This window comes from Poecilia mexicana, unplaced genomic scaffold (genome assembly GCF_051168715.1).
Source record: "Poecilia mexicana isolate PSO_F unplaced genomic scaffold, ASM5116871v1 scaffold_8, whole genome shotgun sequence".
Taxonomy (NCBI): Eukaryota; Metazoa; Chordata; class Actinopteri; order Cyprinodontiformes; family Poeciliidae; genus Poecilia; species Poecilia mexicana.
Window position 1 is genome coordinate 21,527,146 of NW_028263377.1, and position 27,148 is coordinate 21,554,293.

The following is a 27,148-nucleotide window of genomic DNA, read 5'->3' on the forward strand; positions in this document are numbered from 1 at the left end:
CTGTTATGAAATCTTAACAAAATTACAGTGAAGTTTGTTTTTATATGACAAAATCTAAAAAAAAAACATATGCTATGAATAATGTAAAGAAAGACCTGTTATTAAGAAATGTTTTTTAGGGTTATGACATTTTTCATTGGCTCACCCTCCAAACACTGCTGTTTCTTTAACTGTACCTCATAACATTCACTAGACTGTGTTATTTAGCTGTTAGAGATTGTGTTAGGTCTAATGCTCTGGCCAATGCTGGTTGTAAAATAAACACACTTTTGCTGCTGGCTGAGTGCTAGACATCCTTTCATTCGGGAAAATGAAGATCTGTTTCTTCATTTGTGTGTTTTTTATCTGAGCCGCTGTTTGAGCAGCGTGCGGTTGAGCCTTGAGGTTTCTTCGTGTCTAAGTATAACTGGTGTTTTATGGAACATTTCTCAGTGTCTGTGGTTACTCCTATTGGGCAGTTCCCCAGTTGAGCTGTGGTTAAAAATGTGAACAAGGGATATATGGGTCTGTTTTCTTGCTTTGGCTAACTTTAGCTTGGTTGAGGCAGACAGATGTTTGAGTAGTAGAGCAAAACTGGACCGCTCTGTTTTCTTTGTGGTCAGAAATATGAAGGGCCACACTGGTTGAAGCTGACTTACTCAGCGCACTGGTTTTCTGTCATTTTAAAATTGCATAACCAGTCTCTCCCACTGGATTTGACTGGGTGTGTGACTCTGAGACCAAAATAAAAAATCTGTCATATTACATTAAATAATGATCAGAGCATACATGAGAGAGAGACAGAGATAGAGCGAGAGAGAGAGAGAGAGAGAGGTCGGGAAAAGGATCACATCATAAAAGACACTGCTGTTAAATATGTTGTGCTTCTTTATGTCTATTTTGAATTATGAAGAAGTGTGAGGACAATTATTAGCTCCTTATTGAGCAGATGCTTTTATTTCCTTTCAATGATTAATGCACCACCTAATTATATTTACAGTTGCAAACATATTTCTCCAGACTACAAATTACAAATTTGACATACTTATTAAACTATAAAAGAAATCTAAGTGCATCCCCCATATGCACTTAGATATGGGGGATGCACTTAGATTTCATTGTTGTTTCATTGTTGTTGTTGTTGTTGTTGTTTGTTTTACAGCACACACAATTTATGCTTAGAATATCAGTGCACCTATTTTAGACTTTGCAGAATTGATCACAGCACCCGAGAGGTTGCCATGTGTTTTGGCCATCAAGTTTCATTTAAGTGTGCTGTCCTTAACTGTGTTGTTGGAAATTCATACAAGAACATGGAAATGCATGCATGACATTTTCTCGCCACAGGCCCCCATGCACATGCAGCACCCACACATTTGCATGCATTTCCATCTCTCACGCAGATTCAGACTATTCGGCAGACATTAATTGCTGCTCCCTGGGGGCTGCGTGTCAAAGAAGTGGGAACATATTCATCAGAGAACAAAAAAAGGCGAGAGCAAAAAGGAGGAATGATTGTTAGCTTTGTGTTTCTGTGCAAAGAGGGCTTTTAAACAGTGAAAGATGCAGAGAGAATGATGGAGCCAGGTGTTGGTCAGTTAACCTGTAATGAAGTGGAGAGTCAAGCTTGTCAAATCGATCCTAATTATTCTCCTGCCTTGTTTCTTAAACTGAATTGAAACCTTCCCTCTTTGTCTCTTTCTGCTTAATGTATTACTGCGGGAGAGGAGAAACAAATATTCACTTCAGCTAAACAAGAGTGCCTCAGCTGCTTCCTGACAGCAGCACTGGGCATCGTGTCTCCTAGGTCAGTGATTTTGTTCAACCCAGATCGAATTTGGATGGATTGGCTGAGCAAGATCCCTTAGAAACTTAACATACAAATCACCATTGGCTCTTTGTTAATGATGCGGCTTCTCCCATAAAGAACTACTAAATCACTACAAGCAGTAGTGACTCTGGTATTATACGTATCAGCGTTTTGCAGGGTCAGAAAAAAAAAAGACTTTATGACGGACACTAACAAGCTGTAATGTTTAAAGATTTTAGACAAAACTGAATTTCTGCATTCAAACCCTGGCAGACTGAAAGTAAGAAGCAAGGACTGCTTGCTTCTTACCTTCAGATGATACTGTCAGGGTTGTGTGTTCAGAGAGCGGAACAATATTCGTTTTATGACACACTGTTTTTATTTTTAACCCAATCACCGTCTTTGCCATGTTTTCTCTGTCATCCATACGGCTATAAAACTTCCTACGGCTTTCTTTTAACAGTTATCTTCTTGGCACTGCTTCATCAAAGCCAGATTTATGAACTTTGCAGCTATTAGCTGTTCTGTGTCAGATTCTCTCACTTGTCCGAGATCATTTTATTGATATGTCATAAAGATGGCTCCACATTGGGTTGTTAGTTGTTTTTTTGCAGATCCTTCAGAGTCCTCACGGTCTTTATGGCTCCATCTTAGCCTTAGTCTTGTCATTTTTAGACGATAAATGCGGCAGAGCTCCATGAGATGTCCAAAACTTAAGATTATGTTTAACATCCAAACCCTGCTTTGAACTTCTCCTCAACTTTCACAATGACTTGTGTGATGGGTTCCTTGGTCTTCTTAATGCAGTTTGTTCACTCTTGTTGTCATCAGTTGGGTTACTTTACTGTCTTTACATAGGAATTGTAAAGAACGAGCTAAGAATGTTTCAAAATATTCTAAAATACTGTGATACTTCACAACTGCCAAAAGAAATGTGCTGTTGTCTTGATACAAGTGTTGGATTTGAATCGTAGCCCAGTGCCTTTCTGTTGGAGTTTTAATGTTCTCCCCCTGCATGTTTGGATTCTCTCTGGGTACGCTGATTACATTCTACAGTCTAAAAAGATGACTGCAGAAATGAGTGAGTGTGTGTGCATAGTTGTTTGTCTCTGTGTTGCCCCATGAAGGACTGGTAAACTGTCCAGGGTGCATCCTGCCTCTTGCTCTGTGATTACTGGAGACAGGCACAAGCCCCCCTGCCGCTCTACAAGGACCAGCGGTTATGGAAGATGGATGGATGAAATTCCCCCACTGGGACATGTTTAATGCCTTAATACTGCTTGAAACTGAGTGAACTGTATTATTTTTAAACACTAGCTTAAAATAATACATTCATCTTTTTCTTCTTTGCAGGAAGCCTCATACTCAGCTTTCCTAACAATTCAGTTTCCGTGCAGAATGAGATTGAGTATACACACTGCAAACACGTTTTAAGCAAGGACACGATGATGATGATGATGATGATGATGATGATGAACTGGTGTAAAAGTAAACACTGCGCCAATGGATTTGCTCACTCTCTTTTTCTCTCTCTCTCACAAAACAGACACCCGAAGATACCTGAAACAAATGGACTCTCTCTGCACTGCCAAAGAAGTACAACAAACAAAGATTAGAGAAAATACATCAATTTATCCGCCTCCGTTCTTTATTTACTCCTAAGCTCAGCCTGGGGTGATGGGGACTGCAAACACTCGCGTCTAACTTGCCAACTATTTCCACTATTGCTGATGCTTCCTTTTCAGTGAACACCCCACCGATTCTTCTGTAATTACACTAATTGGAGGATCTTATAGTCTGGACATTTTACAGTCCGCTCGGATGCCCTGGACACAGACAGGTAGAGTTTCAAGTCCAAGCTGTAGTTGCAGTGATGACAATTCATTTGTGGTGAAAGAAATAACACTTTGATGATGCCAATTATGCAACAGCCTTTGTTCGTCCCTCGCCAGTCTCTCAATCTGACTCTTTCTGCCTCTCTTCTCTTTTCCAACCTGATTCTCTGGGTTATTGTGGATTTTCAGGACTTTATTGATCTTTATCTGTATCAGAAGGAAAGCAAATCCCACCTACTGTTAGACTAATTAGCGTTACTTACTATGAGTCAGTCCATTGACTGTCGTTTTACTGATGCACAAGTATTAGATCTTTAATTGCATTACATTTTAAATACATAGGCTTTAATACGGTGTTTACCCATGATTTGCAGCTTTAACTTTGCAAGGAATGGTTAGGAAATTGGGGATAATTGACTATCTGTTCAGAAAAGTCTTTGTGAGATCAGACAGTGATGTTAGACAAGGAAATCAAGCTCATACTCTCCACTGTTAGTTACTCAAAAGATGAACTATTGAGTTCAGGCCCTGTGAAAGCTGTTAAACATCCTCTGTTTCAAACTGTCATCCATGCCCTATTTGACTTTGTCTTTTTGCAAAGACATGTTAGAACTTCAGTCTTGAAAGTGCACAATGCAGTCAGGTAAATACTGTCCTTCTGGCATACCTAACAATGAGGAAATGTCAAGACTGGACTTCTAGACAAGAGGAATGTTTCTTTATACTCCTGGGGTAAGTCATGATTTCAGTCAATGTGCCCTAACCGGTGAATGATACTCACCCGAGCTTTTAATTGTTCAGTTTTGTTTGTAGTTGTTCACGTTTGCTGAATCGCTTGCTGATTGTTTACAGCGTTGAAGGGCATCCTGTGTTTGCGATTGTACTTGTAATTCATGCGGTTGTGTCCGCTGGCAGCTCGTGCTACACGATGCCTGCATGACTTTCACTCATAGGTGGTCTCCTCTCATCAGTTTGATTTTGAAGCTGCTAACATGCCTGCTATGTTAACATTGATACATCTGCAGGCCAGTCTGTGTCCTACTCAGGAGGAACCAACGCCCCCATGCCCACAATGGATGGGTGGGGGGGTTGAACTCACAGGTGGGCCTGTGGTTTGAACTGCTCTGAGCTGCGGAAGTGATACAGTATTTCATGTGCGTGCAATAGACAAAAAAAATGATAGGTTTTATTGGTGAGCTGCTATGCCGGGTGGTGCTCTCTGGTCTTTCTCTTGTCTTCTGATTGATGGCTCCCATATGTTGAGGGAGGAGGTGTTACAGTGTGCGGGTGTATCTGAAAGTGAAAATAGCACCCCCGCCCTCTTCCCACAGGGTATCCCTCTGACAATCTCCTGTCCTGTCTCAGCCTACAGAACTCTGTGTGTGGACTCTGCACTGCTTCAATCTCACACAGCTTCTATATTGAGCTGGAGGACTGCTTACAGTATCTGTAAGCCATATAGTGCAAACACATTCACAGATGAAAGATGTAGACTCCTTTTGGTTCTAGTGAGCCCCTGTCCAGCAAGTGGATTCAAAGCTCCATGTACATGAAAGTAGCTTGACCCTGTTTCTCATCTGTCAAAGGGTCCTGACCCTAAAGACAGCAGAAGTACAAGGTGAAAGAAAAATACACAGGCAACCAGCTCTCCTTGTTAAAAAAAAGATTCAGCAACATCCCACTTTTCAGCTTCACTAGATAAAGATGTCAAAAATGGTATAAAGAACTCAGCCGTCTGAGAAAAATGATCTTGAATAAGAATCTACTCAAAATTGTACACCCATTGTAAAAATTAGTTACATTAAATTTGTTTTTGTGGGAGAGACCATAAAAAGGAAAATTTCTTAAGACCAATTTTGGGGGGGGGGTTCGCCAAAGTTGCAGTGAAATGTAGCATAAAATGTGGTTTAAAAGTGTTTAAACCACATTCAAGCTGCAGGAGCAAAATGTTACGACCCGTCTAGGGGGGGCCAGGTCGCAACATGAAGGATCCATCCTCCTCAAAGTTACCACTAGAGTACTTGGCTTCAGAGTCAGCTATCGCCAAAAACAACAAACAAAAGGAAACTACCTAAACAGTAACAGGAACTTACCTAATCGAAAGTAAATAAACCAAAGGACCAAAACTTACCTTCCTAACTAAGAAAAACATGAGAAAACTGAGGAAACATAAACGGCAGCTCATACACTCCAGAACTCAAACACAGATGAACAACGGAAAGGGGTGTGGCCGGTGGAGATAAGTAGAGGATGGAACCCAGGAAGTCCGCTTCAGCAGCCTTTATATTCCTCACCTCCGGGAAGCAGCCAATTAGACGTTCTGTCGTCTTCTGGAAAGCCAATCAGGGACGGGTACCTGCACGCTCATGTTAGTCTAATTAACCTTACGACGCCGGTCGTAACAAAAATGACTAGTAATGCACATCAAACATGTTTTTATCATCAAGCAACCTGCTGAGAAATAAAACTAAAATTAAAATGTTGCTTAGATATGAGTTTTGTTCAGTCTCACTGATCTAATCTCTGCTACACCTTTACAAAACTTTAAGGTTCTAAATAAAAAAGCTTTAATGAGTAACTGCTCTTAATAAAATTCCTCATAAATATTCATCAACCTCTTTTTTTCGCCTTCAGAAGTTTTCAAGAACTGATAAGATTTTCCATCAGCTTGTTTTTTTAAACATGAATCCCATCTCTGTGTAGAAACTTCTCTTGATTATTGGTTGTCTTAGAGGATAGAGGGGTATAATTTGCTGTACATATTGCACTGCAAGCTTTCATTTTGGGTTTTGTTTTCACAACCATGCTAATTGGCAGCAACTAGTTGCTTGGCTGGAGTGTAAGGGGATTCCTGGGTGAAGACTACAGTTTTTTTTTTTTAGTTTTTTTTAGTGCCAGAGACCAGCATTACTTAAAGCTCTTTAGAAAACATCTGATTGAGTCTCCTGAGTGCTCCCAGATTGGCAACGTGAATTGCAGCTTTCATGAAGCGGCTTTCTCTAATGTATTTTTGAGAACCGTATGCTCTGTGTCTGTGTTTGCGTGTGTGTGCGTGCGTGTGTGTCAAAGTGGGTTTCTTACATGCTTGTCAGCATATATGGGTTGAAGACTTGGCTTCACTTTGTTTTGTGTGCCTGTGCAGTTGAGGCTGAAAAGGTAAATAATTTGAAGCAAAGGCAGAAAATCAGCCACATAAAAACACAGCTGGGTGTATTTCGGGGATTTTTTTTTTTTTTTTTTTTGTGATGTCTCAATCCTTTGCAAAGCTACTGTAGGCTCACATTTTCACTTATTTATGTACAGATAGCGGCATATACAGCAAAAATGTCATCTTACTGTTGTGATCCATAGTTTTCTGTGTTTATTCTTGGGTTTTTTCTGTGTTTATTGTGATCCTGTTCCCTCTCAGTCTCTGTGATGTCCTGTCCTCCCTGTCTTGATAGATCCCAGCTGTGTCTCGTTCCTGTGATTACCCTCCTAGTGTATTTAGTCCCACCTGTTGTCTGTTCCTCGTCAGATCCTCATCTAACGTCAGTTGTTGTCTGTGGCTGCCTTCACAGTCGAACTGTCAAGTCCTGTGTTGGTTTAGCTCGTGTTTTCAGTTTTGCAGTTGCTACCGGTATTAGCTATGTGCTAGTGTTTCATTAAATCATCTTCATCATCATTTTCTGGGTCAGCTTTCATTCTCACCACCACCAACCATCCCCATGACACTTGCTTAGTTTTTTTAAAAGTATGTTTACCCCATGGTTTTGTACTTTCACAGCTGTGATATAATTCTATGTAAATGTTTGGGAATCCTTTCACAATTCTGCTGGCAGAGTATTTTTTTTTTCAAACTCTGTGCTGAGACATTTTGCTGTTTGCCTATGATAAATAGAGATTCATGTTGAAGTTTGGCTTGCAAGGGCAAAAAATAGGCATGAAGTTATCACTTCTAAAAGGTTTGGACAGTGGTTTTACTGTTCCTCAGAGAAACTGTGCTGCAGCACTCTGTCTCCCCCATGTGGATTGTTGGATCCTGTGATTAAGTACAAGTGCTTTTCTTGTCGGTGGTGTAATATGGTCATTGATGTGGACAGAAGATATGTCTGTGTTTTTACAGACAAGGAGGATTAATTAACATGAAATTCAAAGATGATAAAAAAAAATCATAGTCTCCTATAAGCTTTGCATGTTTCTCTTTTGGAACTGTCCTCTCTAGGCAGATGAATTTGTATAAGAGTGACACTTAATTGGATCAAGCTAAGCTAATAAAAAAATAGGAAATCATTAAATTTGTGGTGCTTTATGTTGTATTTAATGTCTTTTGTCATCTCCTCTCTTATTCTCTTGCAGGCATGAAACGTCCTTTCAGCCCGTCGTCTTTTCCATTTCCTGATCTGGAAAGGAGCAGTGTTGGCAGGGAACAACCTATTCAGATGGATAGCGAATCTTGCTTTGAGATCCAGGATGAAGGCGAAAAACTACATGACACATCACATGGGGGCACTCGGCACTCTCCACCCTACAGACCCAAAAGAGAGCGGAAGCAGCGGACCTACACGCTGTGTGAGGTCTGCAACATCCAGCTGAACTCAGCTGCCCAGGCCCAGATTCACTACAACGGCAAATCACACCAAAAGAGGCTGAAGCAAATCAGCAGTGGCAAAATGCCAGGAAACACAGGTAGGCCCCCAGGAGCTGCTTGGCTGACCACTTCTTTAGTTGCAGAATGAGGCCTAACTCAATTTTTAGCTCTGCACAGCACAATAGAGCCATGCAGATTAACAGAATCCCACACAGTGTTCACAGTGCAGAGTCACGAGCCTCCCTGCACGCATACCCGTTACTGTATACAACAGAAGTTAAACAAATTGGATCCTGTTTGCAGAAATGTGTTCAGACAGAGCCTTGGGGTGAGGAAACAGACCCACAAACACACTGCAATGCAATTGGAGCAAAGCAAAGTCAGCAACTGAGGAACTAATTAGGAGCTCAATGTGTTGATGTTTCTAGGAGTAAAGCTCCTAGAAATGTCTCACTTTAAGAGTAAAGTGAGACGTGTTATTTTTCATTCTCTGCTGTGCCATTTACAGGTCTGCTGAAGATAACAGTTGAATCTATTACCTTATATTTTTGTTTGGAATAACTAACAACTCAAAATGTATCAACATCTGGAAGCACTGATAAACGTTGTTACCAATAACTCTGAGAGAGAGGTGGAAACATCATGCAAAAGAAAAGAGTAAGGAACAAGTTTGCAACCGCACTGTTATAGCAACATTTAACAATATATAGATAGCATGATTTCTAAGTGTTGTTCTGCCACTTTAGAGAATTTTTTTATTCTGTTTTTAGTAGATCATTTAGTGTGAACTACTTCAGATTTCATCCTAAATGAGCACTTAAGTAACAAAAATAACATTTATTCTTAGCTGATAGTTTATATGTATTTGTTAATGTTACAAAATCAATATTTCTTGTATTCCATTTAAAATCGAGGGGCAATTATTGAAAATCAGTTGACAAATCACAATCAATACTGAACTTTAACAACAGGTTGACAAAATCTGTAAAAAAAAAAAACAAAAAAAAAAAAAAACTTTACAGATGTAAAATTGTGGTACTTTTAAACGTGAAGTACGAGATTCACTGTAGGATATGAGACGTGTTGCATTATTTACCTTTTGTCATTTGTTTATGATGTCGTTTGTTTATCCAAATGTTGAGATTTGCAAGAATGAAGTCAGCTTGCTCAAGTCTAGAGAACAAATTTTCCAGAACTTTGTCAGACACTAAGCCCATGTGTTGCGGTCTAAATTCCCTGTTTTGGTACGCTGCTGCAGGGGATGCAGAGTGCATATAAAAAGATGTGTTTTTTTATGTTGGGGTGTGTATAAGAGGACATGCTGCAGTTGTGGAGCGCAGATTCTCTCTGACACACAGTCACAATCATGCAGCCTTATCTCTGCTCACCTTCTGCTGACTCCCTCAGGCTGCTGGCTCTTTGGTGTCCTCGACTCCACCACATCTCCTGTGCTCTGGATGTGTGCCTGTGTATACGTGTGCATCCTGCTCGCCTGCCTCTGATATTTTTAGAATTTCTAAATGCTACAGAGTTAGTAGTTTGTGCTGGGGAAATAGAAATATATGCCTCAGTGCGTCCATGTCTATGTCAGCCCCCATGTCATTTGTAAAGGTGGTTTCTGTGGCTGGTATAGATGCTAACATGTTGAGAGATCACAGGGCTTTAAGGGCAACCAAGAAAATGTAAATTAGTTTATGGTGTATATGTAGCATGCAACGTGTGCGTGTTACTCCCAGCACATTGTTTCATGTCAGCTCATGTTTGCCTTTCTCTCTGCTTCGCTGAGCTGACAGTGGGTCCGGGCTCTTCTCTCTTTCCCCTTTCCCTCTCTCCCTCTGGCATGGATACCAGACATGTGGAGCAGCCATTCCTTCGGAAAGATGAAAGTCTGAATGTCTCGGCGATTAAAAGATTTCATTCAGTGATTACGGAGAATATGCTGGGAAGCTCACTGACAAATCTGATTGGCAATAACTTCCCCAGATGTTAAAATTAGAGCCATGTTTTATAATGATGAAACACGGCTTTGCTAAATGCTAGATTTCATAGTGAATGCTAAGCTTGTTTGTGGGCTGAAGATGGTTGACATAAAGCAAATCCCTAAAACATCACCTTTTTAAAAAAAGTTTTGTTAAAAGTTCATTCTGTTAATAATGATCTTGTCACATTATTTTGCATCTGCCTTTTGCTTCAGTAGGGAAGGGACACCCGAGAGCAAAGAAAGATGAGTCTGTGCCAACACCTGAGGATGTATTACACACTGCAGAAAAGACAATTGGATCTCTAGATAATAGGTAGCCAAGGATTTTTGGGATGTGTGCTACAGAACAAAACAATTGGGACACAATTATTTCAACTATAACCCAATAATAATATAGATCTATTTGATGCTATGCCATGCTCTATGCACCGATGAAGATATATTCAGCTCACGTGTCAGGTGTTTAAATCTAGAATCAAAACTGACTCTTTCACCTACTGTGCTTTCTTTTAATCTGGAAAAAAAATATCTGATCACTTAGGGAAATTCGTGGAGCACTGGCATTTAATTTTATGATGGTCAGTTGATCCTTAAATATGGAAAGAAAACAAGATGGTGAGTGGACCACAAGAATACTCCTGACCCCGTGGCAAATGCATGCTTCAAAGACATGACAGAACTTAATGTTGCACAGACTCAATTTTCTCACACTTAGACCCCTGTAGCCAGGGCTTTTCAATATGCCTGCATGCATTGCATGATAGAAAATAGCCTTCTAGTGGCTTAAAGGAAAATGTACAACAAGAAATTCATTAATCACGAGTGACCTTATTTGCAAGATGACATGCGTTACGGGTGCAGTGAGTTACGGTATAGAGTTTACAGTTCCTTTATGAGTGTAAGAGTGGCAGAGATTTGCGATAAAAATTGCTTCCTCATCTTGCTTGTTGGTTCAAATTATGTCCATAAATAGCAGCACCCGTTGAAATGCTGTTGGTCTTGCTCCGTAGCTTACTGGTGTTTATAGTGTTAATGTACACACCATCAGCTCACAGCTCATTGATGGAGCTCACATCAATGAGCTGTGAGCTCCAGTCCAGTGACACGCTGTGTTGCTTTCACCACTGCGCAGAATGTCATGTTCAGCGTCTGTGTCGTTGGCACAACACAAGAGGAGAGGGACATTTGGCTGACATAAATTCATAATTCTAACATTTTGACATTTTTTTGGTCATGTGTGTTTGCTTCTGTTGTGTTAATCTTCAATAAGTATGAATGTTTTCTTTGAGTGGAAACAGATTTTGCTTTGTTTTTGTTGTGCTCTTTTATTGTTTAATTCTTCTGATTTATTCACATTTATTGTGGTATGAAGAAATGATGTCTTTTTCAGTGTTCCTGTTGTGTTCTGTGACTAACTATGGCTTTTTCTGTTTTCCTAAAGCATGAGAAACTGGATTAAAGCCAAGGATTTTGTGCATGAATGCATTTGAACATCTGCATTTATGTTTGTGTTGCCTTGCAAATTCCCTATTTTTCTGAAATTTTCCTTCTCTGTTTAAATGCCTTTGAACACAGATGTGCTTCTATAGACTTTGTAGTGTATATATTAGCAGTTCAGTGTGAGTATTCCTGGATACTCTATTAATGAAAAGGATAATCATAAATGTTAATGTGGATGTACCCTGTTTGTAGTTTCACTGGGCTGTCTTTTCCATGTGGATGTCACAATTTCTTGAAATTTGACGTGGCTTTGGAGTCATGTGCTTTTGTTGCCATTTCCTCACCTCCGGTCCCCTCTCCTCACTGTCCTTCCCTCGCTCTTCCTCACTTTGCCCCAGGGTGCAGCCCCGCTTTGTAGCAGCAGTTCAGACTCTGAGAAAAGGTCGCCAGGCAAGCCGGGCTGACACGCAGAGCTCTGTGTAGCAAAAAAAAACATGAAGTCTGGCATCTATAAGGCCACCAAGAGGGGGCATATCTCTCAAACGCCATACAATGTTTGTGTTTACGTGGGTTCTTACAGGTCAGCTTCATGTGTTTGTGGAGAAGGCCATTTGACTCTAACTATCAGCCCTTATCTGTTTTTTTCTGATACATAAACCTTTGCTGCCATCGCTCCTGCAGCCATATCTGCTAAATGAATTGAACTGTTGGTGAGTTTACTAAATGTCAGAAAATATCAAGCTGTTTATTCAGCATCTTGTCAGTTTGGTCACCTGGCATGACCCCTTTTTCAGTCAATTTTTAGTGTTTATCTCAAAGTCTGGATATAATGGAGCACATTTGTCATTTCCCCGGGTTTGCAGGAAGTGTGTGGATATGCAGTCATTTACACCAGCAACAACTCAGTGCATTTGGACATCTATTCACGGTGAAGATGTTTTTTAAGAAGTTTCCCTTGAGCATCAGGATAGCGGCAAAAGTGATCAAAGTGACTTTGAATGTATTTTTGCTGTTGATGACAGATGGGTTTACTTAAATATTTTAGGAACTGCTGATTGGATTTTTACACACAATCGTCTCTTGGGTTTACCAAGAATAATCCAAAAAAAGAGAAAACAGCAAGCGAGCAGCAGTATGTTTGCAAACTTGTCAGAATGTGCAGACTGGTTTAAGATCGTAATCGTAGCCCAAGCAACTGCTAATTAAGACAAAACATTCTCTGAATCCACGACACATTAAACCTTAAGTCAGATAAAGGAAACCACACTCAGTTTGTAGACCCTGCCATTTTTGGCCCATTTTGAGTGAATTTTCAACTTATGACAGTTTTTCGGATGGGGCTAAATGTCGGCTTTATTGTGTGTTGTGCACCGTGGAGCAAACAATGGGTAATGAGAAGCGATTAACACCTTAAAACCAGCTCCCAATCAGCAAGCATATGGTCGCTTGAAAATCAAACCTGTTTGAAATTCTTTTCGCCACTCATGAGGGTATAACACTGTTGGAGTATCACCATGAGGCAAATTTACCTGAATCTCACACTCTGTGGGTGTGCCAACATAAGAGCAGGAGTGAAAAAGGAGCTTTTCTGCACTTTTGTCTACACAGAACAGCAAGGATTGTCAAAGAAGCGTGCTTGTTTTTACTGAGCATTGTCTCATTCGAGAGTGACCATCTGCTCACTTCCAGCTTTTTCCTTCTTCCTCTTCTTTGTAGTCTTGGATTCAAGAGTCTGACGTGTCGTGTTCCCACATGCAGTGTGAGCAGTCAGGTCATATCAGAGCATAAGTTGTACCGTGTGAGAACATGATTCGTGGTTTGTGAATGTTTGAGCTTACACGTTAAGCTGAAGCTGAATAAAACTACTGAAAATACCGTACAGTATATGCCTAGATTAAGTAAAACAGACGTTCGGTTCGACAAAGTTGTACTAAAACAGAAGGGAAAAACATTGTTGCTCTGCTCAATCTAAAATTGAGCTGCTGCATTTAAAAGCTAGGGTGAAAACAACATTAAGACGTGGCTCTACCTTGCTTTTTATCAATAGTTTAGGTTGCTGGTTGGTTTAGACACTGCAGCCGACCTGAGTAGGTATCACTGCTGATCATCCTTCGGACGAATAGAGCACCTTTCTGAGGATAAATTCACATCAACAAACCTACAGCAACTTTGTGATGTTATCATGTTAATACATACCAAAATACAAACTCAGTGGCACGTTGGGAAAACTAAATGTTGTGCTGTTTAGCAAACTGACTAAATGACAAAACAGGGGATTGCTGAGAGACTAGCAACACTGAAGGAGCTGGAGATATTTCTGGAAAATAATGGTGATTGTCTACATTTAATAACAATTTCCTGTATTTTCCCCCCCAAAAAACAAAAAATACCCAGAGTTAAACATGGTGGTGACGGCACCATGTTCTGCAATTGCTGGTGTGAATTTGAACAGAATTTTGAACTATTTCAAATAACTTTAATGATTTATTTCATGTTTCAGCATCACAAGATGCTCAAGCCTAAATTCAAATGAATCAAGTGATATCTTCACTAGAATAAAACCTGAGCCCTGCAAAATTAGAATATCTGTGTAGGATGATCTGAAGATGTCTTTGCAGTTTTGACAAACTTGGACAAGTTTTGCAATTATGAGCCAAAGAGACTGAAACTCTAATCATTTTAGATGTTCTTATTGTGCTTCTTGTGTGTGTCATACTTTGGTTTTGTGTTTTGCTTTATTTGGGGGTTTGTAATATAAATTTCTTATGGTGGCTCGTGGTTTGGTATATTTTTATGGCCTCTGTTTTCTTGCTTACCCATTTCCCAGTGTATTCTATCAGCCATTTTCTCTAATTGTCTTCTTCTTTTGTGCAAGTTACTGGCAGCTGACAAACAACTTCCCATTGTCCTACTTGACATTGAGTTACTTGCCTTCCCTCAGAGCTGTTACTAATCAACCACCTGCTCCTCATTCAGTAATTACCTCCTTGCCATTAGTTGGTCACCTGTTGCTCAGGTCCTCCACCAGCCTGTGGTGGTCATCCTGTGATTTGTTTTGACTTTTCCCTGGACTCTTTTTTTTTTGTAAGCTTCAGATTTTCCTAATTTTTAGTTCAAACTGTTTACCACCCGTCCTCCTGTCTTCTCTTTGCTTTAGGGTGCTCTGACTCAACATCACGACAATTTAACTTGGGCAGTGATTGTGTCCACCATGTAAATAGGGGTGGGGTGTTCATCAAATCCTTACACACGAACACTACAATGGCCATTGTAACCTGATTAAAATCCATTCTGCACAAACACTGCTTGAATTAGGTTAAGAACCACATAATAAAGTAAACAGCAAGTGAAGGAAAATCAAAAGCCAAAGACAGATGGCCACATCTGTCCCAGATTACTTAAGTGTATATTGAAATATCTGACAGCTGTAGGCCCAACACTTGTCATCCTGCAAAACTAATTGCTCCATTTCTGAACTGATGTATTGAAAATGACTCTCTAGCGCAAGATAGCATGACGAATTAAGTTTGTTTAAATAGCTACTGCAAATCTTTATATGTCAGACTAACGCTTGAAATGAATGTGGTCCAAGGTTTAAAAAGAAAAATTGACATCTTGCCTGATTTGACTGAAGAGAAGAATGAGACTTCAGTGATCTCATAGTGAGTCAGATGGTATAATAAGCTACCTCATTTCTCCTTCCAAAATAGTCCTCGGAAGGTGAATCACAGCAAGTTCAAGAGATGATGCTTTGTACTAGTCAGCTAAGTTCTGGTGAAATCAACGCAGTTATTTTCATATTACAATAATCTATCCAATATTTTATTCTTTTTTGGTATTTGAAATATTGATTTTAAAATGTCTTTGATGTAATAAAGTCTACTACAGCTGGTGAGTTTATCTTTTTTTTAGCCCTAAAGCCCCTTCCATTTTGCAAAGTTTTATCCTTTTCACCCAGCGTCTGCCTCCATAAAGCCTCATAAAAGGCTTTCTTTCCAACCAGAGAAAAGGCCCTGCAACCCCTCTCATCTCACCTCCACCTTAGCCTTTCTCTGATCCCCATCATTACAGGCCTTTGGAAGGTCTAAATTACAGCAGAGTGACTTATTACCAACCGCATCTAAGGGCAGAAATGGAACCAAGAGAGGGAGAAGAGGTAGAAGGGAGATAGAGGAGGATAAAGTGGATGGGGAGAGATGCATGAGCAACACAGAGAAGGGTTAAAGATTGGTGAAGGCTCTTAGAGACCAGTCTGAACAGAGAGAGTGGGTGGTGTCACATGTTGAGGGGCAGACAGAGACAAACGCTGTCTCTTGCCTTGCATGCTGGAGCAGTCTGATAATACACACATGATGGATGTTGTTAAAAAGGTTTGCCATACCACGTAGTTCCCAAAGTTCACACGTATCCTCCATCCTTTGCATTCTTTTCAACACAAGCGATGAGCTATCGCTGCAGAGTCAAAGAGTGTCTTTGTGGGCATCAAGAGGAGCATCCTCTCAAAGTTTAAACTGATCTCACCAGAGCTATTGTGTAACAGCCAGTGAGCAGAATGGGCTGCAAACAGTTGGAGCGTTTCTTGTGTGCAGCTCGGTTGGACCTCCAAAGACCCTTGCTGTGTTGTACACGTAACTAAAGTCGACAAGCGTTGGTAAACAGATGTAATCTTGGCTGAATGAGATGAGGATGAGTGTGGTGGTGCATGTGGAGTATGCTAACAAAGCCAGAAGCAGACATCTCACAGGGGTAGGTGACATGTTGGCTTTTGCTTAGCATATATTCTAATGTTCCAGTCTTGTGCTGTGTGGGTGTTGCATGTATTAATTGTATTCATTTGTGCTATTTTCTTTTTTTTTTTTATCTTATTCTTATATGATGCAGCATAAAATGCAAATGTACAGTGCTGTGAAAAAAATATCCACTCCCTTACAGATTTATTTGAGTTTTGTAATCAAATAATGAGTTTATTAGCAGAACCTAATAAACTGCATGCTGAGGAGCTATTTTATTCAGGACACCGGACCTAAAGCACTGCACCACCACCACCATGCTTTCTTTTGAAATTCTAGCTCCAATGATATCCAAACCTTCCACAAAGTTCTAGGTTTTGCTCGTTTGTACGTAGGGGTCTTTACAAAAATACTTCCAAGTCATAAAGTAGTTTGAAAAATGTGAGACAATCCTTTATCTTCTTTTTTGGTCATCACTGGTTTTTGCCTGAAACTCTTCAGTGGGTACCATATTTGTGTCTCTTATTGTTGAATCATAACTGAGCCAAGTGTTGCCTAGAGTGCTTTTACATTAATTTTACCTTATTGTGTGACTGTTTGAGACCACAGTGTGCTGCTGGAAAGTTTTTGGCACGTTGGTCGTACCAGTAAAGGCTCATCACTGTTTCATCAAGTGATAAACAACTCAAAGTGTTTCAGTGGAGTTCGAAAGCCTTGGAAATGACTTCGTAAGCCTTTCCAGATTAATAGACGTTTGTGACATTTTCTTTCACTGCTGATAAAATTTAAAAATGAAAAAGTTTAACTTTGAATTAAATGTTTGTGTCCAAATTAAATAAACTTTATGAGTCTTGAGATTAAACTTTCCAATGTTTAAGTTGAGAGACTGAATCATTAAAGAATAAAATAAAAATAAAAAACTGTATTCATAACACTTGCACTGTTTGACTTGCGCTAATTCTATAGATTTTATGCAAATCAGACTATATACAACACCCTTTGGTTTTTACATTCCTCTGCTTCCTACACACATGCGCACACACAATTCCATTTAAAGATTGGGGGAGGAAACTCATGGATGATTTTCATTGTTATTCATGTATTAATTTATTCACTCATAGCTGACGTGAAGCGGGGCTGTAATATGCAGATGTGTGTTCCGTTTCTCAATGGGAATTTTCCGGTCTACTGCCTTTAGCTGCCACTAATAATAAAGACAGGCAAGAGAGGTGGGGGGTAGGAGAAGAGGAGAGGGGAGAAATAATAGTTAGAGAGGGAAGGTTGGAGTTGTCAGGATGCCTCCAGTCATCAGCTAGCTCTCAGATCCTCTGCTGGCTTTTCTGCACACACGGAAACACCCAGACAAGGAGAGAGACAGACACAGACCTGGTGAAATCATCCTGTGAATGATGTCGTCCTTGGCACGAAGGTGAGCCTGTAGAGGTGTCCTCCGTGTTGTTGACAGGACTCCTGAGCTGCATTGTCACGCTGTTCCATCTTGGTAAAGTAGAAAGTGATTTTAAACTGACTTTGTATCATGCAATAGGATCAAAGATATGAGATCAAACTTTTTTGTAGCCTGCTCACACAAAAAAAAAACAACAAAAAAAAAAACAGCTGCGGCTCAATATTTGCCAACAAGGATACTTAAAACACTCCAGTAAACTACTTCCTTACTTTTCTCTTTACAAGTTTATTTCTCGGCTCGTAAAGTAGCCGATAAAAAGCTAATGTGTTTTATTTGCTGCTTTGTTGGGATTCCTCCTAACAGTCTCTGCCAGAAAACAAACAGCTGAACAAAGTGACTTTATCACTTCCTGAGACAAAAATAGACATAAAATACCCTTTGGGTAATTGCCTGTGAGACACTTTGTTTTCTCTGCGTGTATTGCTGTAGTGTTGAACCCACGTTGGTTCCTGTGGGAGGGTCACAGGAGCAGAACGTTGACAAGCTGGAGGAGTAATGATGTCAAGGACAAGATGCTAACAGGCAGTGAAGGATTTAGTCTATTTTCTCTCAGCTGCTGCATCTTTAGGAGATATTAACCCCATCCTGTCTGAGTGATGAAATCGTGCAATGGTCGCTAGAAGCTAGGCTCTGGGAGAATTCACTTAGACACGATGCTGATGCAGTGGCATATACTGTGCCACCCAAAGGTATTTGTACCCCTTCTTACATTTAGTGGCTTTACCACTACAAACTTCGGTGCATTTAATTGGTATTTTATGTGGACCAACATAAAGTGATGCTTTCTAAAGCTTAACGGATCATGGGTTTTAGAACTTTTTGGGGTCGATAGCGCCACATCGCATTGCACCTAGAGCTGCAGTTCATTTAGGATCTTTCCAAAAAAAAGGCCTTAGGGGGAAATACATGCATATAGCGCTCTCAGATCTTCAGAGCCTCAGATCTTGCTTGATGCTTTACCCTTTGAATTTCTCCAAAACTGTACAGCTGACCTGTTTTCTCTCAGGTCTTCTTGCTAATCTTTGTTCAGCAGTATCTCCAACAAACCTCCAAGCATTGGTAGCAAGCAGTAAAGCGTGGTAATTATTACCTACGAGTAATTTTAGGCATTTTAATCTTCACAAATCCCTGAAGTTTTAGTTTTAATTGTAAATTTTAGACCACAATAAGCTCCGAATTCTAAAATGTGAAGCAGAACTGTAATATGTAGATGTGCTTAATCAACTTAATCTAGAAAATATACTTGTAGATATTTAATAGTTTAGGACAATACTATAAGGATCACCACTGTGATGGCTCCTCTGAGAGACCACATGCTGTTTGTAGACATAAGCATGTATCACTTACTACTTATAATTATAATTATAATGAAGTCCAAAAAAAAAATAAAGACAACACAGAAAATGTGTTTCTTGGCTCAACTACATCTTAGTTGCAACAACTGATACAATAAATCAATCTGGGCTACAGTGGTGGCTGGTGTCTCGGCTGCTCAGTCAGCTTAGTTTTGTTATTGTAACACGTATGTGTACAGCTAGAACCCTTCATATGGCCTGACAGAAATATTCTGGGAGCAAATTCTCTTCTTTGCTTCTAGTCAGTCTTAGTGTTATTTCCGAGTTTATCTCTTCCATTATCTTGTCATGTTGTCATCCAGAGCTGTCCTACGCTTGCTGTCTTGCTCTCTCATCAGTAATGTTTGTCTATTCTTTGTCCATTTCCATATCTGTGGCAACTTTTGTTTTCCATAAAAAAATAGGGTCTTTAAAAAAACCTCTCTGATTATACTGGGCATTGTAAACATCAATAACTTTGGTAATCCTAACTGACCTATAAGACAGATTGGGTCAGTTAAGCTGACCTAAATGTAAACCTAAAGACATTCATTGGGGAAAAAATTCTCTGTTACTCATCGGTAACATTTGGTGAAAAAACAGCTCCACGCCTAAATTGGCAACACAGAAACAGGCCCTGCACTTACTTGCAAATGTACCTTTCATCTCTCACCTGAACGGATCAAATTTTACTGATATATTAAACATTTGAAAACTGATTAATCTAAAAACCAGCCAAAACCTGCATCGAATGACGGTTATACGCACACTGATTTAGTAAGTTAGTTCATCTTCACATCTATGCTCCACATTGTAAATACTGTAGAAGAAACACACGTATGAGACAAAAATATTCAGAGGTAAAACAAAAAGAAAAAAAAAAAGACTTTCGTCTGGTATTTGTGTCAAGCACACAAACACATTTTTCTTTTTTTTTTTTTGTTGCCAGAAAAAAAGAAAACATTTAATATTATTGTTTTAATCGTAAAAGAAGTTGAACTCAGTTCTGTTCCACTGCTACAAATCCTCAAATCAAGCCTGGTGATGTCTTGTTCTGTTCTGACTTTTTAAACACACACGCCTGCGTATCTTCAGCTGAGGCCCACAGGCATGCACTCAGCAGAGTCTTCACCAGGGGCCAAATCTGCAGCATATAATTAGCTTTTAATCAGCACCCTTATTCAGGCAAGCAGTAAAGATTAGCTCAGCTTGGGCTCTGCCTAAAATAAGCTTTCATAAATGTGTGTGAAAGCCTCTGACCCATCGCATCCAATCATTCACAGACAATACCGCGCTCCCTCCCTGCAGTCCTTATCCCCCACCACCCCCTAATTTAGCCTTAAGAACCCAGATTTACTTTCTCCCTTCTCTCTCCCTCTCTCTGCTGTCCTGTTTCTTCCCAGAACATGTTGAAAGATTTCTGAGGATGTTGGTTTAATTCTTGCAGTAAATGCAGAGCAACCTCTGCAGTGAAAATCCACTCAGTATCTTTACCTCTGTTCAAGGGCACAGAGAGGCACAAACCTGTACGTTACCACAACAAGCCTGACCTCAATGACACCTTCTTGCGCTGGAGGGTCCGTTTAGATAATCCAATATTGAGAATTTAAAATGAGCGTCTTTATTAAAAAAAAAAAAACAGCCGGGGTTCAAGAGCGTAACATTTCAGATGAGCTCGTCTCATCTAATCCGTGCCTCTCTCTGGGGTGAGCCGTGGCGTTTATGCCTGTAATGAAGTGCACTGAGATGAAAGCCTTTTTAATGGGATTTAGTTAAACTGGGACACAAACCAGAAAGTCGGGGAAAGGGAGAGGAACGATTCCCCATCATCACCAGAAACGCCACTGTTACTTCGCCGCTCATGGATGGCTCACTTACAGACGTGTGATCACATAATGATCACACGTGTCACTTACTTACTGGGTCTGGGAAATGTCAATCTCAGAACTTGTTTTGATTCTCTGCTCTATGCGTCTGTTTAATTTTACCAATCAGCTCAGGGATTTTTTTTTCTCCTCGCATCATTCTCTGTTTCATAAAAGAAAAAGAAAATGCATAATGGTTGAGTCATCATGGTTTCTGTGGGTGTTTAGCTTGTTTGCAGGTGGCACCCTGTGGAGCTTGCAGTTGTCAATTCACTTTAACAACCATTTTTACAAATTCTGTCCTGGATTATTTATGCTGCATAAACCGCATGTGAGTTAGATGACTTGAAAGTGGGATTCCTACAAACACCAAACCTAAAAAGCAATAACCACAACAACCTCTACAATATTGCTTATTCACCAGAATTCAAGTGAAAGGATTGGTTGACTGGCTATAATTCAGATTAAGACTTTAAGATCTATTTGTACGATTTTTTTATTTAATAAAAAATGTATTAAATTTGTAATAAACCAACTTTAATTAACCTTTCAGTCCTATTTAATAGTTAATCATGAAATAATATCGCACCATATGAGAAAGGGTAGTCAGTGTTACCCAACTCTTCACTTTAATTTAAACAAAGACACTATTATTACACATTTTAAACTGTCTCAAATATTAGTAATCATTGTGTTTAGCATTAACAAATAAGTCGTTGCCTTTAGTTCCTGTAAAGTTAGATTTCCATAAGGCTGGTAGCGTTTCTAAATCCAGCATGTTTCTCCACAGACAGATCTGGAGTCTTCAAATAGATGCAAAAAAAAAAAAATATATATATATATATATATATATAAAATAAAATAAAAAAAATTCCCTTCTCACCCTCCGAGGGTGGTCTCTTTCATCCTCTGAGCTCGGGTCCTCTACCAGAGGCCTGGGAGCTTGAGGGTTCTCCTCCAGTATCTTGGCTGTGCCTAGAACTGCACATTTCTGGACTGAGATGTCTGATGTTGTTCCTGGGATCTGTTTGAGCCACTGCTCCAGTTTGGGGGTGACTGCCCCGAGGGCCCCGATGACCACAGGCACCACTGTGGTCTTCACCTTCCAGGCCTTCTCCAGTTCCTCTCTGAGGCCCTGGTATTTCTCCAGTTTCTCATGCTCCTTTTTCTTGATGTTGTGGACACTTGGTATTGCTACATCCACCACAACGGCTTTCCTCTGTTCTTTATCCACCACCACAATGTCCGGTTGGTTCTCCATTACCATCTTGTCTGTCTGGATCTGGAAGTCCCACAGGATCTTAGCTCGGTCATTCTCCACCACCTTTGGGGGTGTTCCCCTCTTCGATCTCGGGGCTTCCAGTCCATATTCGGCACAAATGTTCCTGTACACTATGCCCGCCACTTGGTTATGTCGTTCCATGTACGCTTTCCCTGCCAGCATCTTGCACCCTGTTGTTATGTGCTGGACTGTCTCAGAGGCCTCCTTGCACAACCTACACCTTGGGTCTTGTCTGGTGTGGTAGATCTGAGCCTCTATTGCTCTGGTGTTTAGGAGGCTCAGGCTGGTATATATATATATATATATATATATATATATATATATATATATATATATATATATATATATATATATATATATATATATATATATATAAAAAAAATTTTTTTGCATACCAGTAAAAAAGAAATCCATGCATCATTTCACTGCAGACTGCAGAGCCCAGCCAGAGAGATGCAGTGTGTGCAACGGTCACCGGGTCCAGCTCACTCTGGCCAGCCAGCGATCCTGCTGCTGCTCTGATGAGTTTGGCTCATGATCTTCTTGGAGCTGCAGTGCCATATTGGTCCCCAGTTTATTGTTCTGTCAACATCTGTTGGGCCCGATAACAGGATTAGACAAGCCCCCTATGGTCCTGCTGAAACTAGCCTGGATTAGCCGACAACCTAGCTCTTCATACATGTGAATGTCTGCGTGCGTTTGTGTGTGTGTGTGTGTGTGTGTGTGTGTGTGTAGATTTAGCTTAAGAGTCAGCTCTCTTACACTGCAAAGAAAGAGTCTGGGAACAAATGCATCTTTCCTATTATTCTATAGAAAAACAAAGAAGAACATCTTCCCAGCATCCAACCAAATGTACAACTCTCTCCAAGAGGTGAGAGGTCATATTATTGTTACAGTCTGCCATAAAGAACCCTGAAAATGCTGGTAGAAAATCTGGCGACAAAGAATAAATCACAAAATTATCTATAATAGGACATTGATTAAGGTATACATGACATATAAGCATGAGTCCAAAACACATTGTATACATTTCTCTGGACTTTGCAACCCCTTCTGCACATCCCAGTTGCTGCTTCCCACGTATTCCCTCACTGAGAAAATATCCGTTAAAGCGACCATGCTCTTGTAACATTCCTGCAAAGCTTTGCACCAGCTAACACTTTCAGAAACACTTGATGCAGGAATTACCTTTTTTTTTTCATTTTAAGTGAAAAAAGACATTTTCATGTCTGTGTGAGAGTAGATTTACTATGTTTTCATTCCCCATGTTTCTGTGTGTTTCAGTGTCAAACAGAAAGACTGAAAAGAAATCTGAACTTTACCTCCTGAAGTCAGAACAGAGTGGTGACAGTGAGAGAGGAGCTCAGCACACAGGTAAATACATTTGTTGACTCACCTGAAAGTCTCTTTCTTTGAGTATAGAGCGTGAAATCCAAACTTTAAGAGGCAAAGCAGATCGAATCAGTTTCAGAAAGTAATGCAGCATACACCTCATCACAGCCAATGTTTCTTCCGTGTACACAATTTTTCCCAGCCCAGAGAAAGTAGATTCTGAAGATAAGACACTGTGAAAACACTATATGCATAGATTTATTTTGGTTTTGCATTTTAGTCACACTTAATATTATGACGTTCCACTTGACATAGAATTTCAGACAAAGATAATCTGAGTTACAGTTAAGCACGGTTCACTGCATGTATTAAGAAAAAAACTGGCTTTACGTGAATATGTAGTATCCCTCTAAATGTAACATCTGGTTGTGGCGCCATTAATGGCTACAACTGCAATTTATGGAGTAATATTAACATTTTCAAGTGACTAGATCTGAATCTAATTGAGAAACTTTGAAAGGTTATAAGGATTAGGGATATGTCAAAGAGACCTTCCAATCTAAAAGACTCGTGCTCATCATCTCAAATTAGCAAAAAGCTGGCCAGCAGGTATAGAAGGCCTCGATTTCTATGATGTTAAAGATTTCTCTGTTTTTCAAGTCAAGAAATGGAAATGTAAATATTAGCTTCGTGAATAACTCATGGCTAAAATGTAACTTCATCTGAGACTCTTACATGGGTGTGGAATAATTTTGAGTGAAGCATCATTGAAGAACTGTTTTAATTCAGTCGGGAAGGTTTTCAAGCATAAAAAGTGAATGCCAGGTGCTCAATTAGATTTAGGGCCAGACTTTGATTAGCCTGCACCAAGACCTTCCATTTGTTTTGATGTTGAGCCAGTCAGAGGTGAATTGCTGGCTCTTTGTGCCTACTTCAAGATTTCAGACAGGGAAATTGTGGAATTGAACACAGCTTCCAGAAAAACTTGGTTAATCACAACTAATTGGTAATTTAACAAGGGGAGTGTGTGAGGGCTCTTTCTCACACAAAAATAAATTAATTGCTTAAAATATTAATTTTTTTGTTTATTCTGGTAGCTTTTGTTGGATGTTTTTTTTTTAAATTTACTTTATGATTTGAAACATTTAAATGTGACGAAAAGTACAAACTAAAGACACGCCAAGGAAGCAATACTTTTTCACATAACTTTTTTTTTTTTCCCCAGAAAAAAACAGTTCCCCCACTCCCTATTCAGTCAAGAGCTACCTTTGAAATGGCTGACAGATGTCATGCTGCAAAGTGGCGATTGATCCCCTGAACAATGTGCCAGCTCTAGTCGTTGTGTCAGTCTGCAGTTGGTCTAAAAATCACACGTTCTTCAGAAGAGTCCACAGGTCACTCTGACTTCATCTCCCACATTCTACATGAAGCAGAATTGATTCATCAGATTGGGGAAGCTGAAACATCTAATGCAGCTTTAACCTCTTCTTGACTTTCACTTTTCATGTACGTCACTAATCATTTGCATTTCTTACACCAAAGACTCAGTGTTTCTATGCCCTGTTTGCACAATATTCAGCGTGATAAAACAGTCCCTAGTTTTAGATGCAAGGTGCATACACACAGAGTTCAAAAGCATTTTGAAGTCAACCCCTAAAAAATAAATAAACAGTTGTCTTGGGATCTTAAGCAAGATTCTATCTGCTGCACTCCTATCTGAGAAAATATATGTAGGCATGTTGGTAATAGAGACTACAATTGAAGACGAAGAGTTAAGAGACATGTCACGCTGTCAGGTTATTGGCTTCCCCTTCCTGAATTTCTGGATATGTCCCAGTGGGAGGAGAACCCAGGACAGACCCAGAACTCTCTGGAGCGACAAGACCAGAACAGACAGACCGCCTCAGGGTCCACAGGAATGTACTGAGAGGGGGCTTGGAGAGAATAATGTCTTGGTTTCCCTCTTGGACCTATTCTGATCTGGGATTTGTGGAAATGGACGGATGGATTTATAGGAGACCCAAAATTAAAGACACTTTTAAACTTGTTAATGTCACTGCAGATTGGCAAACAGCGTCATATTATGGCAGCGTGACTGCTGAATGGCCACTCTCTCAAACTAAATATCCCTTTTGGAGAAATACTGTTACACAGCATGAATGGTAATGGGAGTTACTCCTCAGACATAGAAATAAACATAACACATTTCAACTTTCAGCTTTTCAGAGATACCATCAAATTTGTGCAGTTTTTTTTTAAAGTATCATCTTTAAAGCAATACATTAATAGTGTATTACCAGCCATCCATCATCTGACTGTAGGTCAAAATAAAAACTTTTCATCAGTGCGTATAATAAATTTAAACGATCATGTGGCCAATTGTGCACATATGTTTAAATGATATTTAAATATATGTGTTGTTTGTTGCAACAGTTGGCTTTGTACTCTAAGCTTGCAAAGCATGTGTAAGTCTTTCAGCTTTTTCCTCTCTCAAAGTAATAAAGTTACTTAATTGAAGATTTTTAGCAAAGTAAGATAAAAGATTAGAGTCAAAGTATTTTTTTTATTTGATTAAGAAAACATAAAACCTGCTTTAATGCCATCTGCTAAAGATTCAAGGTTTTATATTGCACCTGTAAGTGACGGTGACATCATTGGAGCTGGAGCACATATCAGTGCAATCAGCTGAACCAATTATGATAACGGTGCATAACAAAGATGGCTGTGCCCTCTTAATACAAAATTAGAAATTAAACAGCTTATCACTCTAGCAGAAACACATGCACACTTCCACCAAAGTAGTCAGAGAGGGTGAAGGCTGCAGCTGCAGCAGCAGCGAGACATAATCCTGTTTATCTCTTAAAAAAAAAAATCTCATATTTTTTGGACTGAATGTTAATTAATTGCATTCTTTTTTTTTTTTTTAGAAAATCATCTCTTTGTTGATGCTCTTTTGGCTAGGCATAAGTTGCATAATATCATCCGCCAGCCGAACTGTATTTATAGAGCACTTATGCAATATGTCAGAAAGTGCTTCGCAAAGTTCAAAAACGGACTGATCAAAAATAAAAAAGCATGATCAAACAAAGTAAATAAGCAAATGCACTCAATGAAGACAAAGTAGATAAATAAATCAAATAAAAACAGGATGGATTGAGTGGTTGCTGCATGCAGGCGGCGGGTTTTCCCCAGACAGAAATCATTCCCAGCTACTCGCATAACAACCTTAAACCAACTTCGTTCTTTAAAGACTATGGTTAAAGGTGAGTATTAAGTGAAATCAGCTTTTTTTTTTAGATTTATTTTATGTTGTTATTCCCTCATCAAAAACACACCTGGAGTGTTACTTTGATTCATTCAGACATGAATGAATGAATGGCAGCTATTCGGCATTGCCTAAACGCACGCTCACACAATTGGCCGCTTATTTCTCCATCTTGCATTTGCATGCAGTCCTTAGCTATAATTAGCAAACACCTGATGGAACTGCACTTGCTGAGTTTATCATACAAACCACTTCTC

The 27,148-nt window shown here is 39.7% G+C and overlaps 1 protein-coding gene across 1 annotated transcript in view; it reads left to right on the forward strand.

Annotated features, from left to right (window-relative positions):
- Nucleotides 1-6,357: 6,357 nt before the first annotated feature.
- znf385c (zinc finger protein 385C) overlaps nt 6,358-27,148 on the forward strand; it is a 99,143-nt gene continuing 78,352 nt past the window's right edge. The window contains exons 1-2 of the mRNA XM_088007682.1: nt 6,358-8,292; nt 23,579-23,668. Coding sequence (XP_087863808.1) covers nt 7,965-8,292; nt 23,579-23,668 — 418 coding nt within the window. The 5' untranslated portion in view covers nt 6,358-7,964. The remainder of the gene's footprint in view (nt 8,293-23,578; nt 23,669-27,148) is intronic.